Here is a 16,376-nt window from a genome sequence, read left to right as displayed (position 1 = left end):
ATAATAATAATATATATATATATATATATATATATATATATATATATATATATATATATATATATATATATATATATATATATATATATATATGTGTATGAAATGAAAAATGATAGCTTATCTAATCTAACATATTTTCAACATTTTTCATCTTTAGGAGGAATATTTTTCCTCCTTCAAAAATTGCTACTGCTATTGCTACTACAATGTTATTATTCTTATTATTACCATTACCATTAATAATAATAATAATAATTACCGTTATCGTTACTGATATCATTGTTATTGTCATTATTATTATTATGATAATCATTAATATACTAATACTATACAGTCACTTATAATTTGGTCACTAACAGTAGTTAATAGTAATAAACAAAATGTAATTAAAAATTAAAATATAATTTAAAGTATAGTTTTTTAAACTATTAAAGAATAAAGTATACTTTAGTTAAGGCATAATTTAAGTGAAGTATACGTAAGGTATGATTAATAGTAATTAATATAATAAACAATCATTAATTCTGATTACTAATACTTCATACTCTTTGTAAATTATTGATGATAACACTTTGCATGTTGACTTGTCTAACTATATTACTGTATTCCATGGACGTATCCGTCTCCATTACCACTTCTTTCGCCAAATATAAAACTCCATAAATGATAATAAATATTTTCGAATTCATTCCTTCTAACATTCTAAAATACTATTTACTTAAACATTAATGAAAAATTAATAATAGTTAATAGTTAACCGTACTCCTCCTCGTACATAAATAATAATTTACCGAGTAATCATATTTGAGTAATCTAATATCGATTCATTTCAGTTTGTTATACATATCACCTTCTTAAAATGCTTGATCATCAAAAAGCGCTCTAATTAATTGATTACTTTCTGTTAACATTCAATTATTGCCTCATAAATTGATAATTGATTCTTTATGGAAATCTGAAAATCCTCCTAATAACCGAAATTTCTATCGCTAATTTCATATCTTGACAAATATTTGAACAGATGAATATTTGCTTTCATTATTATGGAAAAGCAATTAATGGGATACCGTAAATCTAACAAAAAGGCAACACTCACTAAATTAACCACACTTTATTATATTAAAGCAAATTTTGAAAGAGAAAAAAGAAAAAAAGAAGAAACAAAAACTCAATATGAATCAGAAAATTTTTCACTGTTTGGATAGGTTGGATGAAATTAAATGAATGGATAAAGTATAAGCGGAATAAGCAAAACACCTGCTTGAAGGATTGATTTATTACTTTGTTTCTATTCTTTAGATCTTCTCCTTACATTATTCATCTTATCCCTATTTTCTCTATAATTTTTCACCTTCAAAAGTTTTTTAAAAAAAAAATTTCAAGCAAAGATTTTCAAAAAAAAAAGAAGTTGAAAAAGAGACAAAAATCAAACTCCCAAATTGATATGCCAATATGTATCAGTCATTTAACCAACTGCTAATAAGCATTTTCGTTTTCTATTTATTTCGTTTTTCTTGCAATTTATCATATTACTTAGTAGAAATATAAATCAGTTAGCACATTGAATATCAATTAATTAATTAGTATGCATAGATATTTTATTCGTTGAATTATTTACAAACAAATTTTTGAATGCAAAAATGTCAAATTTTCAAGATAATGAACAATGAACAAATTTTTAGGAAACTTTAACGAATAAATTTTTAGAAATATGAAATTTAAAAACAGATAGTGGCGGCTATTTGGTATTTGAATAAGCTTAAAAGCAATATTACAAGGAGCAATTGTAATAATTCCATCTCATTTGCTTCGCTAAGAGATAGCTTGTCTTTTCTAGAAAAGACAGCTTTAAGGATAATTCTCAAGGAACATTTAAAATTGATAAATACAAAAGTAATTAATTGGCGGCATAGGTGTCATGATAATATCAAGAAGAAATCACCTTTTAACCTTCATCACCTGTTATGAGCCATTGGAAAAAGTTGCATTTAAAATAGTTTTGTGGATTTAAAAAAAAAGGTTATTTGAGCATTTTCATAATCTATTACACTGAATTACTTTCAGATCTGTTTGTAACATACCTTATCTTAACTTAATTGCTATATTTCCTGTTTTCCATTACTCATTACTAATGAATACCTCCTGGAAATCGTAATTTTTCAGGATCGAACATATGTCATTACTTCAGTAAATGATGGCAAATAAACACCGAAGCCAATCAACAAACTAAAATTTTTCTTTTTTTTTGGAATTAGAGAGATCTTAGCAGATGCTATTATAGAATAATAATTCACCTGGCAAATCAAAAAGACCATCATATACTGGATTTTTTTTTTTTGACCTAGGATAATTTGGCATACCCAATATCATCCTTCTATACAGGTAAACCCTCGTAAACCTGGTAGTCCAACCAGTCCAGGGGAATCTGAAATATTTTTATAATCACTGCAATAATTGCATATTTCTTCTTCAAATTTATTATTCCCCAAATTGATTCTTGTTCTTCTCATATTTCCCTCTGTAAAGCTGAAATTGGCAAGAGCACACTGCAAAAGTTTGCAAATATTTGTTCACTATTTTATCATAATTCCTCAGAATATGAACTTTTTACTGCTCGCATATGATACCTTAATAACTTTATACTTCAATAACTTCGGCATTCCGGATAATCGGGATTTACCAATTCTACCCGATTGTCCCGGTACACCATTCAATCCTGGTTTTCCTTTCTCATCTGATAATCCAAATCCAATCCTTAAGTATATTTGAATTAAAACAACAAATTTGTTATCATTTCACTTTAAACCAAAATATTTGAGATGTCAATGATTTGTTAAAATTTCAAAATATTGCCCACAAAACTTCATTTTACCTTCAGGTTTCTTATGTATGAAAGTGAAGAAGCGAGTTATAAATTTATTCATACGGAAATATAAGTAGCGGTTGTTTTCATCCGGTTTTTCTTGAATTCTCGGTTCTCCTCAATTACCCATTGTTCCAATAATGCCATCATGACCAACTTAGTCCTGGCAATTATTCCATATCTTTTCCATCGAGTTTCTCTATCATACCTATGTTTATCTGCTTTGCTGACAAACAAAAATTAATTACCTTTTTATTTAAGACTACTCTAAAGCTATTGATTTGTTCAGTTTATCAGTAAAATATTTCTTACCGGTACATGTTATGCAAAAGTTCAGTCTTATTTTTTCTCACTTCTTTCTTTCAGAAGTAAATATGTGACATTATATGACAGCCAAGCTAGGAGAGATCAAGAAAAGCATCGGGAACGGATAAAAACAGAATATTACTATCTGATTGTAATTATAGTAAAGTGGAAATGAGAAAACTTCGTGATCATTCCCGAGAAATAATTACTCCTCAAACTGTGAAGTTATAATTAACAGACAATATAATGGTGCTTACCTGTCAATCTTTGCTCCTTTACTTCCCGATCGACCTGTTTCACCTTTCTTCCACTTTTTTCCAAGCATTTCAGTTGCTTTCTTTATGCCAACTTCATCCAAGCAATTTCATTTTTACCGGGATTCCCGATAATTTTTAAACTTCTATTTTCTACTAAGATGTTCATTAAACATAATACTATAGCACTCATATCTGATAGCCTTTCTTGAAGCCTTGGAATTTTCAGCTACATGTCACTTCCTATTGTCAACAAGTGCCCTAATAACTTGTACAAATGAAGGATGTACTAAGTAAGGAAATAAGCTTAATTAATTAATTTAACAATTCAAAAAAGATAAAAGATCAAAAGAACAACGTCGTACTGCTAGTGTACAATTTTATTTGTATCCGTTATCATTGCTTTTGGATTTTAGTGTGATATTCCTGATGTTAATGAGATATAATCCTCTGGGATACAGTATTATCTCTGCCAGTATCATTGTCATTATCATTATCATTATCACCAATATCAGTCCATTAGCAAGTTAGTAGTTGATCAAAAAGTATACCAAAATATGAACCTGTCACAATGCTACCAGCTTTTGTCTGAATTAATTTCGTCATCTTCTGGTATTTATTGGTAGTTTAGTGATGCGACGGCTAACATCGATAAGTTTAAACTTAATTGCTGTTGGAAAAGATTTTGTTTTGTGAAAGATGACATCTCAATGTACGGTTCAACAAAGATATGTGTCCCTATAAAGTTTCACAAATATATTTGTGTAAAGTTCAATTATAGTAGAGACACAATCATTATTATACTGCGGAATAATGAGTACTGTAGCAGTTCTCTGCTTAGCACTTTTATCACTTCAAAAGATAATTAAGAAGGGATTAAATAATTCGTAGGATGAAATCCCTTTTTTTTAGTTCTATTATGTTTCTATCAGAGAAAGAGATTAATGTAAAATTAAATTTTTTCATCCGGAAGTCTATTCTCCAGTCTTCCACTTGTATTGGTGATAGTAGCAGTGGTAGTATGAATACCCTGAAAGAAATAAATCCTAATCTATCAGTGAAAAATAAAATGATAGCATTCATAAGTTGATTTCTTTTCAAAAATATCAAATACAAAAATGCTAAGAAAGAAATGAAAACAGTAGAGATCTGATCTTTCTGTAACAAATTTTGCAAAATTTGCTTGACGATGTCGAAAGTCAATCCCTTTGAGAAGTCTGTCTCAGTTATAGCAACCATTATTTGATGCATCTCCTTGTTTATGATAGTTTTAATATTTTCAGTTCTATTTCTTTTTCCTCAACCAAACATTTTCCCGTTTCCTTTTTCTGCATAAACGACACAAGTAGTCCTGCTGTTGTTGCATAATTAAGCACCAAAATCATATGTTAAATTAGTTTAATGATATCCCTGCTTTTACTAGCTAATCCAAAAGTTGTCAATTTCGGTTAACTAAGGAAACTAAGAATAAATTATTTTGCAAAGCATTATTAATCATCCCAATAATCCCTTTAATTCTTAATCAGAAAAAATCCCCTAAATATTTTGACGTCCTAATGAGAAATTTTTTCAAAAAGCATATCATCTCGTAAATATGAAGCAGAAAAAGGTACCATTTATGATAAAGTTTTATTGAATCCAATGAGAATAACACCAATTTAGCATCTTCATTATCAACTGAATGCGGCATATGTTTTTCTTAAAGTCTGATTTAAAACTTTAATTTCAATTCATGATATAACAAAGTTTGTGTTTTGAATTTTTGAGGTACAAGGAAATCCCTCGAAAGTGGAAAAGTTTCTAAAAATTTATATATAAATATTTTAAAAGATATGAAATTCTTTTAATCTAACAAGAGAACTGAGCATTGAGTAAGAAGAGAACTAAACATTATGCATAAGGAAATAGAAACACTGTGTTTTCAAAGTAAGATAAATAAAACATGCAATATTCCCTCTATAAATAAAACCCTCGCCAAAAACTTCATCAAATTTTATTAAGTTCTAAATAATACAAGCCAGAAGGGAATGGTGATGAGTAAAAAGTTCAGATACAATTAAATCATGAAATGTAGAAGTTTTTTTTTCAAACCATACATGAGCTATTCTTTTTATTCTTTTTTTTTTTGTTTCCACTGAAAATTTGCTTTCTACCAATATTTAAACTCTAAATTTTATGCGTATGTTTAAAACCGAGTTATGAAAGCAATCAGGCCTTCATTGAAATGGACGGATTCCTGATCTAGAAATAGAGAAAGAGTGAGGCCAAATGATGACCTCAGATAAGCAGATCAAACAGATTCTGTACAATTTTGTGAAACGCAAACAGAAGTAGAACCGTAACTTGTTCAAAAACCAAAATAATCAAACATCAAACAATAAACAGCATGGAATTACGAGTGCAAACTGTTCACAGATTGATTTTCTGATGTTGATTGACTTTCTCATTCAGAGTAATGCCAGTACTTCGGGTCATCTGCCTAGAGTTTTCTATCATGCCACGCAGTTTCATCCATACTCCTTGACAGCAATGAAACAGAAATTGATTTTTAAGTGTTTTTGCAACGCTGTACTGTCGGCTGCAAATAATTTAGTCCTATTTCACAAAAATCCTTCATCAAATCCAACCAAGACACTTCACCGCAAACATTGTATGAAAGTGTCAAAATTCAGATATTCAAAAACATAGGAAATATGTGCCTCAAGAACCTCAAACATTCTGAAAGGATTGTATTATATATAAGATAGACGGGAAGAACTAATAGCAATCTTTCCAATAAGTAAATTTTTTAATTTACTTGACTTGATTGGCATCAAAATTCATTTGTGAAAAATAATAAATGACATTGTGTTATAAATCAATCAAAATTCATTATGATGTGTTGGCTGGACAGATTAGTCCCGGATGAATGCAAAATGATTAAGGGTACAGTACCGCCGAAGCCCTTCATTAGATCAGTGGGGGAAATCTGATATTTAGCACTACTGCATGTTGCAAATGTTTAATCACTTCATTTAATCAGTGCTTAGGTTATAAATATTCTTTTATGCCATAATTATTTGAAATTAAATTACCGAATAATTTTCGCAGCTGCACGATATCTTTTCATTTGCATCAAGCTGATTGAAATATATAATTTACAGCGTGAAATTAGGACCGGATCACCAATATTATTAGCAAGTTGCAATTGACTATAGGATACAAGTTCGGCTTTTTCAGCCTATAAAAACTAAATACTAATTAGAAGCTTTTATGCTATAACATAAAATATTTCATTTTCGAACCGGTTATGAAAAGAAACAGAGCAAAAAATACCTTTATTAAAGAGATTTGATTTTGTTTTAACTATTTCGAACAAGAGTTCAGTAAAGGTCAACTCACAAAGTGCTTATAATAATCACCCATAGCTGATAAGGCACCACCAAAAGTTGATAAAACCCATAACGACTTCTCCAGCTCCAAACCTCTAACACAAATGGCGGAGATCCTGTAGTTCCTAAAATGATGACAATAGTGTCAAAAACTCTCATCCCCTGTACCCATACTTCTAGGCCTTTTTTAGATGCTATTCGGTTTTTTTTGTTTTGCTTTTAAGGCACTTATTTTCTCTTTCAAATTAATCATTAACAAAAGAAATTGGCTTACATCATGTTAAATCAGTTCCATTCTACTATGAAAAGAACAGAAACATCTAAAAAATAAAAAGTAAAAAAAATCGCTAACAAAAATTATGCTCACCATTTGTAGTCAATTTCACTAACCATCGGTTCGCGAAAGTGAATTACCAAATATACATTCTGAACAGAAATCACAAACAAGTTTTTGTTTTTTTAAACAATTTTAAATCATTGAAAATCTATTTCCGAAGCAAAATCTAAGATGTGAAGCTAATTGCTAAGAAAATCAGCTATTCAAAGGTTCCCATGACTCTCCAGTCATATCCATTCAGCGGTCTCACCAGTATGGTATAACACTTGAAATATGCTCAAAATCTAGAAAAAAAAGATCTTGCAAGACCACAACACCATCATTAATAGTCCAATGATCACAGGCTGTTGAAACTCTAAAAGTAAATGAACTGCAGAAGAAAAAGAAATGTAAAAATCCTAGTCTCTGTTTGTTCCACAATTAAAATTCAATAAGGAAGAAGCTTACACTACCATCCGGAATATTGTAATTTCGCTTCAGAAAACCCAACAAAGCTTGTTTCACATATTCAGTCTGGATGGCATAAAGTAACGATGCCAGGAAATAAGTTGATGTTTTCCATTTCACAATCGATTTGTTCCCCGGCAGTTCATCATCCAATTTAGCACAGCAAATCTGCTGCGGCACTCGTAATTCAAGTAATAAAGTATCACCAATTTTAAACCTCATTGAACATACCAGACCTAAAATTATGAAATACCTGCACTTAGAATCAAGTGACTAGCATCTTGAACAATTAGAAGATTTTGTAAAATTGCTAACTCCCTTAGTGCTGCTAAAACCATTAAAAGATTTGAGGATATTTTTAGGGAGTTTCTGATCAAGAAAATACATTATTGCAACAATAAAGAGAAAATACATTATTGCAACAATATTTCTTCCCAATAAAGATTTAATACACTTAGCCAGTACCAAATAGAATCATGAAATCCTAAAAACTGATCCTGTACTTTTATCAAAACTAATGAAAAGACCCAGAAATATAACTTAACTGGGTTCCACTTTCTTACAAATTAAGTCCAGAAATTTCAATCTAATTTTTTCATATTTCAAAAATGATATGTAGAATATAGCGATTCATCGAAAAGATGACGTTGCAAATAGAAGTATAGTACACATATCGTTTGTAAATTTTATTTCCTCAACAATCGTAATTTGTTTAAAGTATACATAAAAAAGGATGGTAACGGAGCACAAATATGAATTTTTTGTGAGCTTCGTTTCGATAGTGAAATAACCATTTCTTTCAAATGTATATACATTGGTAGTCGACGGAATGAATTACCTGCAAGTGAACTATGATGTTTTCAAGAAATTCAGAAATGAGACCTCAAAGAGAGTACATGGATTACAACCTATTAATCCAAATTTAATTATTCAACTACCTGATAATTTATTTATTTTAACAACACATAAAGCGTCAAAGAAGTGGATTTACACCTTAAATCTTCTGAAGTGTATGAGTAAATGATGAAATCATAGTAAAAGTAACAGAACTTTCCAAATTCCAAAAAACCACTAAAACTGTATAAACTTTATCATAAAAAGTACATGGCAGCAACAGAAACCGAAAAGAAAAATTGAATTACCGGCAATATTTAAGTCCTGTAACGCACTATCCGATAATCGTGGTGGAATCCCTCTTCCTGCTTCTCGACGACTATAATTGTATTTTACATCACCGATAATGGGACATGCTATACCAATACCAAGATGAGCACGTATTTGCTCCGGAACATCTAAAATTCTTGCTCGTAATCTTTTTAATAGCATTTGAAAATAACTGCATATAGGAAGTAAACCTTATTCCAAACAATATACTGAATATCAAAATAATTTCGAAGCTATGCTTCACAAAATTAATATAGTTTTTCAAATTATTAGAATATGAACACTTAGTTTCATCTCTGAAACAAAGCTGTCATACATGAATTGTTTAAATTGCTGGACAAATATTTCCAAAATTGAACTGCCATAACCCAAGAAACATAATCAGTGCCTTTCAATTTTCGTGACTCAACCTATATTTCTTTCCAGATACCATCTAGATATTAAAAAAAATACCACGATTGACGAAACACTCCATGTAACTGGTATGGTTTTTGGGGTCATGCTTGAGAAGTCGATAATGCGTACTTGCTTCCAAAAACGGAGGAATTTCTTTGCTGTTGTTTGCACCCAACGGTAACATCTAAATCAGTTAAGAAATTCTACAAATAACTTTCGCATTGCAAATGATACTTTTAGATTTAGCCATTTTATAAAACTCTTCGAAGACGGATATATAAATTTACTACATTTTTTGCATCGAAGGGATTATCTTCAGCTAATCAAAAAAAAAACTTCAAAAATTGAACAGTTTCTCTGTCATCCAATTCCATCTGTCATAAGAAGGGTTGACAACATCTACGATGGCACTAATCAGTCAGAGAGATAAGCAGTCTAGTTTATATTCTTCGTTATAGTAAAAAAAAAAAAGGAAAAAAACAATTGAAATCAACGGTGTAAAAAAAAACCATGTAATTGTTATTTTTCCTTGTACATTTGACAAGAGGAATATTGATAGCAGCTTCTTGATGCGCAGGTGCCATATTTGTAATGACGTGGTAGCACTGCTCCATTAATCCATTATCGTACAAAACTTTTATTTTTTCCTGAGCATTTTGATTCCTATAAAGGAAAGGAAAAATCCAGAAGAATATTTGAACCTTCCAGAGCAGCAACTCTTTTTGAAATTAATCAGTTCAGTTTAATACAGAAAATAAATTCCTGATTAGTATTTTCTAGTTCTGAAAACAAACTCTCCTTAATTCTAATTTTCTTAAGCTGTAACATTAAATTAATAGACGCTTTTTCTATTCATACTTGAAAGGATCAAAAAAGGGGGTAACTAAAAACCAACAGAAAGAAAAAAACTAGTATATGATCCAAAAATAATTCTTTTAATGCTAAGTAAACGGAAAAGTAACAATATTTACGCTCAAATTCACTGACAAACAAAAAATAAAGATGGAACATGAAAAAACAAACCAACTTTGCAAACAATATCACTCCGGTAACAGATTTTCCAATGGATTTAACGATTCGCAAACAATCCATATTTGGTGCTATTCGAGAAGAAAGTTTAGGAAGAATACGTAACAATTCGGCTTGATTGCTGGGCGCGTTTGAATAGGCCACTTGATATGGCTTGTCGAATGCAATAAGTTCCTCTAAAAACATTTATAAATTGAAAATATTTATTGAAAAGAAGCAGTAAATATGCAAAATAGAACTGAAAATGGTTAATGTCTTATACGCAAACAAATAATTATGTGCAACAATAAACAAACAATATCAAGTCTAACCGTCTTCATAAATAATCCGACTAGTCATTACGTTAACTAAGTCTTCATCGCTCATTCTCCATACCGGTTCAATTTTATCCCATATTTTCTTTAGACCTATATCTTTGTATGTCTTTAAGTCCAATATTTCCTGCAATATCAATAATTTTCGCCTCAGAAATACACTGCATGGGAAGCGTATGAAATTTTTTTTTCGTGTCATTTAAGAGTATGTAAATTACATATCACCAGCAGAAGCAACTAAGATTACATAAATCATATCGCAATATCCTTTATTTGTAATTTCCTCATAAAAGCAAAAAAAGAAAGAAAACAATGTGAAGTTACAGCATCGTCGACTAATTTGTCCTGGCAGGCAAAATGGACAAAGACTAGTTTTTCGTAAAAAGATAAATGAAAACTGCCAACCATTCACAATTATCCATTTGGGAATTCAGTTTCCCCCAACATAAATCAATCCCTCAATAATCCCGAAGACAGTACGATGGAAACCAAGCGCCGTCAATACTTTTCTTTAAATCAAGAGACTCGAAAATCACTTATAGCATCTCCTTATAATAATAATTTGACTTGGTAGTTTTATCGATAAAAATTTACAAATGATTGAATATCCTCGCCATCTGCACCATTAGCACTGTCACCATATCCAGTATCCTCATTGGAATCTGCTACGAAGTTATTTGAAGATGCATCCTCTGGGCGTCGCTGAGCTAATCTAAAGAAAAAACATACTGCAAAACAAAAACTGATACTTTCAAGAAAGCTTATGAGGTTCCAACCCGAATTTGAGGCGAATCCCAAGCCGACAGAAATGTTCGCTGAAACTTGATCCACTTAGTCTAAAAGAAAAAAGAGATACCGTCATTCAGACGAACTTGAATGAAAACAGCTGTAACATTTGGGACCCAGGTATATCTCTTCGATGTTAGGACCCACAATGGAAAAAACTAATCATAACGACTTATTTGATTCAGCAAGATATTTTTTTTAATAGCGAGATATTCCCTTCACACAACAAAATCAGTGAAGTCTTGCTTAATAATGTAATCAATTTTGCGGCAACCAGATCCCTTACTTGGATTCTGTTTTGAAATGCTGTCATATCCTCTACAAGATCCAACTTCTGGAAAATGAATCTACCAGATTATTTATCAGTAATAGTGCAAACATTACAACGATGAACGGTCGATAGGATAAGTTTCCCCGCATAAGTTAAACGTAATCATAGGAATTTGAGGAACTGTGTTTCTTTACAGATTTTGTCTCAGATGAGCCACTGCTGTCACAGCACGCCTTAAGTCTATTTCCCGGAAAAATATGATTTGGAACGGTGCCCATAAGTGTTCTGTTTGCACAACGCCTCGGTTACTCTTGCCGGATCCCTAGATTAAACATTTGTCGAAATTACTGTAACTTTTATTCGCGTCCAATATAGATCGACTGTTTAGCAAATCACCGAAATACAGTGTATCAACATAGTCGATACCAGATGTATCAAATGCAGAGTTATCAGCCCTGCTATTTTCTTCTTTACCAATCTCGATGTTCTCAAAATCACCAAAATACAACGAGTCGATGTAATCGGTACCAGAGGTATCAACAACTGTATTTGAGCTGTTTGAATTTCCGGTCATTTCACGCTCCAGTCCAAATAAGATCGATTTGAAAAGTATTTGAGCAAAATTTTGATCCAAAATAAGCCGACCTCTGTTCTGAAACAACATTTTGTTTATCCGGAGCTTCACGATGTTTTTTCCTCATTGTCCTGGATCGTAACATGATTGCAGCTTCCATATGCCGTGGAAGGGGTGTTTCCGTGGCGTCATGAATGCCAAAAAAGTCATCTTTTTCGTCCATTTTAAGCACCATCGTACAGTCTCACTATCTCCTTCCTAAACATATAAAACTGAGTTTAAAAAAAAAAAATCGACATTTACGACAAATTCCTCTCGTAGATAAAAAACAGCACAGAAAATCTTCAGAAAAAAAGAAAAAGGAAAACTCGTTTAATGGAAAATGAACCAGTCGTCATAGAAATAAATTTGCAATTCGGATTAATTTTAAACAGCACAAATAATGATAACAATAACAATAAATCACCTATATATCATCATGAAAAGCACTTAAGAAACTAGAAAGGAAAGTCAATTAACAATAAACAATTGACTACACTTTTTAGATATGTCGCCCTCTAAAACAGATCGTTTGTAAGCTCCCTGAAAAAATCCTCACCATTTAAATAGCCCGCTGGATATCGCTGCTCCGCACTGTTTGTTCTAACGCAGCGTTATAAAAGCTCTAGTTAGAAATGCTAGCAGATATACAACAAATTATTGAAAATAAATTAAATTGGTGAATTCACGACTTCATAGCCTATCCGCTTAGGTAGAACTGAAAGTGCTTCAGTCCAATTTTTTGAGTAGACGTAACGCACAAGGATTTCAACAACTTGATTAATTGTGAGCATCACATTGAATGTTCCATTATCACGTCGATGAAGAAATTCTTGTATTGGTAATCGTCGAGCATCCAAGCCTAATTCTTCTGGAAAACAACGTACAAAAATTTTTCGGTTCGTTTTAAAGAAATAGTGAGTTTAGATGACCTCATACCCGCAAAAACATTTACTGAAAAGGCTCCCTTAATTATGTTTTTAAAACTGCTTCTCCAGTTACGCTGCTACTATTCATATATGACCAATTCCGAGTTGAATATCCTCGAAGTCTTTAAAGCAAGACCTAATATATTTTAAAATGTGATGGAAAGCAAAATTATCAGATATACTTCTATTACAACAAATGAATAAGTTGATGATATTGTGTTTATTTGACAAGGCCACCAAAGGATGGAACCAGAAATTGCAGTTCGAGGAACAAGAATTACTCGGATGTTGCAAAGTTAATTTCATAGCTGCTCAAAATGATTAGTATCCAAATATTTAACTGCATTGTAAAATCAAAAAATACGAAGATACCTGCTCTACAATATGACAACGATCCAACTCCAGTTTCATCCACGAGGCCACCAATAACATACACTTCGTCAGGTTTCACATCTAGCAATGCATTAAGGTGTGAATCTGGACTCAAATACACCATATGACATTCAGTAACAAACTGAAATTTTCAGGATGATAAAAAATACTATTGTTTATACTGAAAATGCTACAATCAAACAACGCGGATGTGATATGCGATGCACAAAAATGGTCAACATAAGTGCAAAAACGTTTCCTATATGACATTAAACGGCGATGAAATGGTTCATTAATTACCATAAGCTGATTGGTACTTTTGAATTAGAGACATCTCAAAATATATAAAATCAATCCCGAATAATAAGACTGCACTTCGATTCTGAGTAATTGTCGATCTTCACAAATTTATTCAACGACCAAGTTTCAAAATTCGACAGTCAAGCATTTATGTGGTTTCATTGTCGAGTTTTAACAAACTTGAAATATGATGTGGATCTTACTTCATCTATACTTTTATTGGAAATGACCCAATTGAAATGATCGAAACCAGATATTTTCCGACGTCCTTCACACAAAAAGCGTTCATCTGGTGAAAGAAGTGTAACCTGCAAACCAGGACTCCTGCAAATTTAAATTATCCGACAATTTTATCTGCTGAATGAAGCTATCCATTCCGTTATTTATTCCCAATTGTAATGTTATAAGTTTGATGAAGCAAGGTTTCACGAGTTAAAAAATGAAAAAACCTCTCTGATCCAAGTTACTGTTTCACATCAGTAATTGTATTTTAGCATACACATATACATGTATGTATGCATGGTTATGTAATACATATATGCATATATGCACGATACGAATGCTATACTGACTCACATTAATCATACTTTCTTTGGTTAGTGACTTGTTGCTATGAGCATAAATCTTTATCACATCGAAAAATCTACCAACACATAAACTAACATGAAATGAAATATCACACCTCAAGCCATTAACCGTGCACACACAGTATACAAAAAAAAAAAAAACAAACTTCTTTTGGAGACCCCAAACACGACCCATTTGCCGAACTAGTTTACCTACTTCCTTATCACTCATACGCTGCACAAATCCGAAATCGATGTATATTTGCAAGGCGAAACTAAGTGGTTGTTTGATCATCAGATTTTTTGCTTGATTTTCACGACGCCGACGCCTTTCCTTAGATCTGTTCAGTCGTCGTCTTTCAATAACTCTAAATTATAATGATGTTAAACGCGAAACAGCATCAGCAATATCACTCATTGGTATGTTCGCTAAATGATCATGATAGCTGAGTGATGATAGCCATATATGGAATCGATCCATTTGAAATATCTCCAAAAAAAATGGTTATGTATGCTAATAGTAGTACTCCAACATCATATTATAGTGCAAAGTATTCTTAATTCAAGTGTACCTTTAGTTAATATTCCGCTACACAATTACTGTCCTTCACTACTAATTCCTTCTTCTCCAGCTTATTTTGAATCTTTCATCTTCTTTTTCCTTTTTTCTTATTTATATAAAGCCATAATAGCTTAATTTGAACATTCTTAAGAGGAGAGTAAATCGAGGATGTAACTCACCACTTAACCATCAAGCTCTCTGCTGATAAAAATTCTAAGCGTTTCACACGAAGAAATCTGAACACTCCTTTACTATCAAAATAGCTTTATTTTCTTTCGCGGTCATTAATCTAGATTCCAAACAAAAAAACTGATCAGAACTTTCTATAGCATTACCTCATATAGCGTGTTTGCTTAGAGCAGGTTTTATTCGCATCAGATCTACTGCTGGATTGATGATCTTCCGAACCGACTACCGTCATCTTTTCTTCTTCTAGCGCATCCAGTAATTCTAGGAAACATTCCATACTAAAAAAGGAAATTGTCCCGGACTGTTTACCAAATGAACACTTCATAAAACGTCCTCAATATGGAATGTTGATTCGATTTACAGTTCAGTTAAATTGATAAGTATGAGAAACGATTTTCTGAAACAACTTCAGTGAGAAGGAAAAACTGAAAGGAATCACAATGAATACTGGGTGGAATGATGGATCATTAAAAATTAGTAAAATGAAGCAAAATGAAAAAAAAGATAAAATGAAGGTCAGAGACAAAAAGTTAGATATATCTGATCAAAGAGAGCATATCATATTAATCTTTTTGTCTAACCTCCAACTAAAACATTATGCGTCACATTTCAAACTATCTTACGATAACTGAAACTAGTCAATCAAAGCATTTTCAGATTAAAACAAAACGCAAACAGAAAGGAAAATAGGCAGGAATCACTGTTCAAAAAGATTACTAAACGACTTCGAATTTTGATTGAATTTCGACTTCGAACTTTGAATTTTGGACTGTTGATATTCAACGATGAGACGAAAGTTTTCGCTACCACCCACTTAATCTCGGACGAAACCAGGATACGGTAGCTGGGTGAGACCCAGTAGTTATATTTTACGGGCCGTCCAGTCTCTATTTAATGGGACGGAACGAAAATATTAATTTCAGGAACTGGATGAATGTTTGCGATATTACATCGGGGTTGGCGAAAGGAATATTTTGGATTGGAAATGAAATTAGGGAGGTGTGGAACTGTTTCTCTGTTTTCTATGTGAAATTCGAAATTAGCACATTTTATCGTACCCTTCCATTTATTCTGGCATTTTCCCAACTTTCTATGTCGTATGGAGCGTTAAATTTTAAAATATTCTCCAGTTTATCTTTTAAAAATTAATAAAACTGTTATTTTTCCTGAAACATCCATTAAAAAAGATATTCGAAGTGGAATACTCATAACAGTAGGGCTAATTTGTTCCATCAATTAGGAATTTAAAAAAAAAAGACAAGATTTTAAATTCAATTCCAAAAGAAAGGTAAATTTATCGTATTCAA

General features: G+C 31.7%; 5 protein-coding genes across 5 annotated transcripts in view; all 5 read right to left on the bottom strand.

Annotated features, from left to right (window-relative positions):
- LOAG_05657 (hypothetical protein) overlaps positions 1–708 on the bottom strand; it is a 1,812-nt gene extending 1,104 nt beyond the window's left edge. Inside the window, exon 1 of the mRNA XM_020446932.1 lies at positions 546–708. Within this exon, the coding sequence (XP_020302782.1) occupies positions 546–701 (156 nt within the window). The 5' untranslated portion in view covers positions 702–708. The remainder of the gene's footprint in view (positions 1–545) is intronic.
- Positions 709–2,374: 1,666 nt separating this feature from the next.
- Positions 2,375–3,494, bottom strand: LOAG_04882 (hypothetical protein; the record flags this gene model as incomplete). The annotated part of the gene is made up of 3 exons (XM_003140419.1): positions 2,375–2,425; positions 2,628–2,754; positions 3,427–3,494. The coding sequence occupies 3 exons, from the start codon at positions 3,492–3,494 to the stop codon at positions 2,375–2,377; spliced, it is 246 nt and encodes an 81-aa protein (XP_003140467.1).
- Positions 3,495–5,832: 2,338 nt separating this feature from the next.
- Positions 5,833–7,822, bottom strand: LOAG_04881 (hypothetical protein; the record flags this gene model as incomplete). Its single annotated transcript, XM_003140418.2, has 5 exons — positions 7,579–7,822; positions 7,162–7,220; positions 6,805–6,919; positions 6,498–6,643; positions 5,833–6,001 (listed from the first exon to the last, which is right to left on the bottom strand). The coding sequence occupies exons 1-5, from the start codon at positions 7,798–7,800 to the stop codon at positions 5,833–5,835; spliced, it is 711 nt and encodes a 236-aa protein (XP_003140466.1). The 5' UTR covers positions 7,801–7,822.
- A 427-nt stretch (positions 7,823–8,249) lies between these two features.
- LOAG_04880 (hypothetical protein) lies at positions 8,250–12,347 on the bottom strand (the record flags this gene model as incomplete). The annotated part of the gene is made up of 8 exons (XM_020446705.1): positions 8,250–8,416; positions 8,721–8,870; positions 9,196–9,322; positions 9,648–9,801; positions 10,166–10,343; positions 10,479–10,608; positions 11,076–11,193; positions 12,184–12,347. The coding sequence occupies 8 exons, from the start codon at positions 12,345–12,347 to the stop codon at positions 8,265–8,267; spliced, it is 1,173 nt and encodes a 390-aa protein (XP_020302987.1). The 3' UTR covers positions 8,250–8,264.
- Positions 12,348–12,822: 475 nt separating this feature from the next.
- Positions 12,823–15,394, bottom strand: LOAG_04879 (hypothetical protein; the record flags this gene model as incomplete). The annotated part of the gene is made up of 5 exons (XM_003140416.2): positions 12,823–13,022; positions 13,453–13,594; positions 13,956–14,076; positions 14,486–14,686; positions 15,216–15,394. The coding sequence occupies 5 exons, from the start codon at positions 15,392–15,394 to the stop codon at positions 12,823–12,825; spliced, it is 843 nt and encodes a 280-aa protein (XP_003140464.2).
- Between the last annotated feature and the right edge of the window lie 982 nt (positions 15,395–16,376).

This window comes from Loa loa, assembly GCF_000183805.2.
Source record: "Loa loa unplaced genomic scaffold supercont3.465, whole genome shotgun sequence".
Taxonomy (NCBI): domain Eukaryota; kingdom Metazoa; phylum Nematoda; class Chromadorea; order Rhabditida; family Onchocercidae; genus Loa; species Loa loa.
Note: the sequence above shows the minus strand (reverse complement) of the source record. Positions and strands in the feature narration are given on the sequence as shown.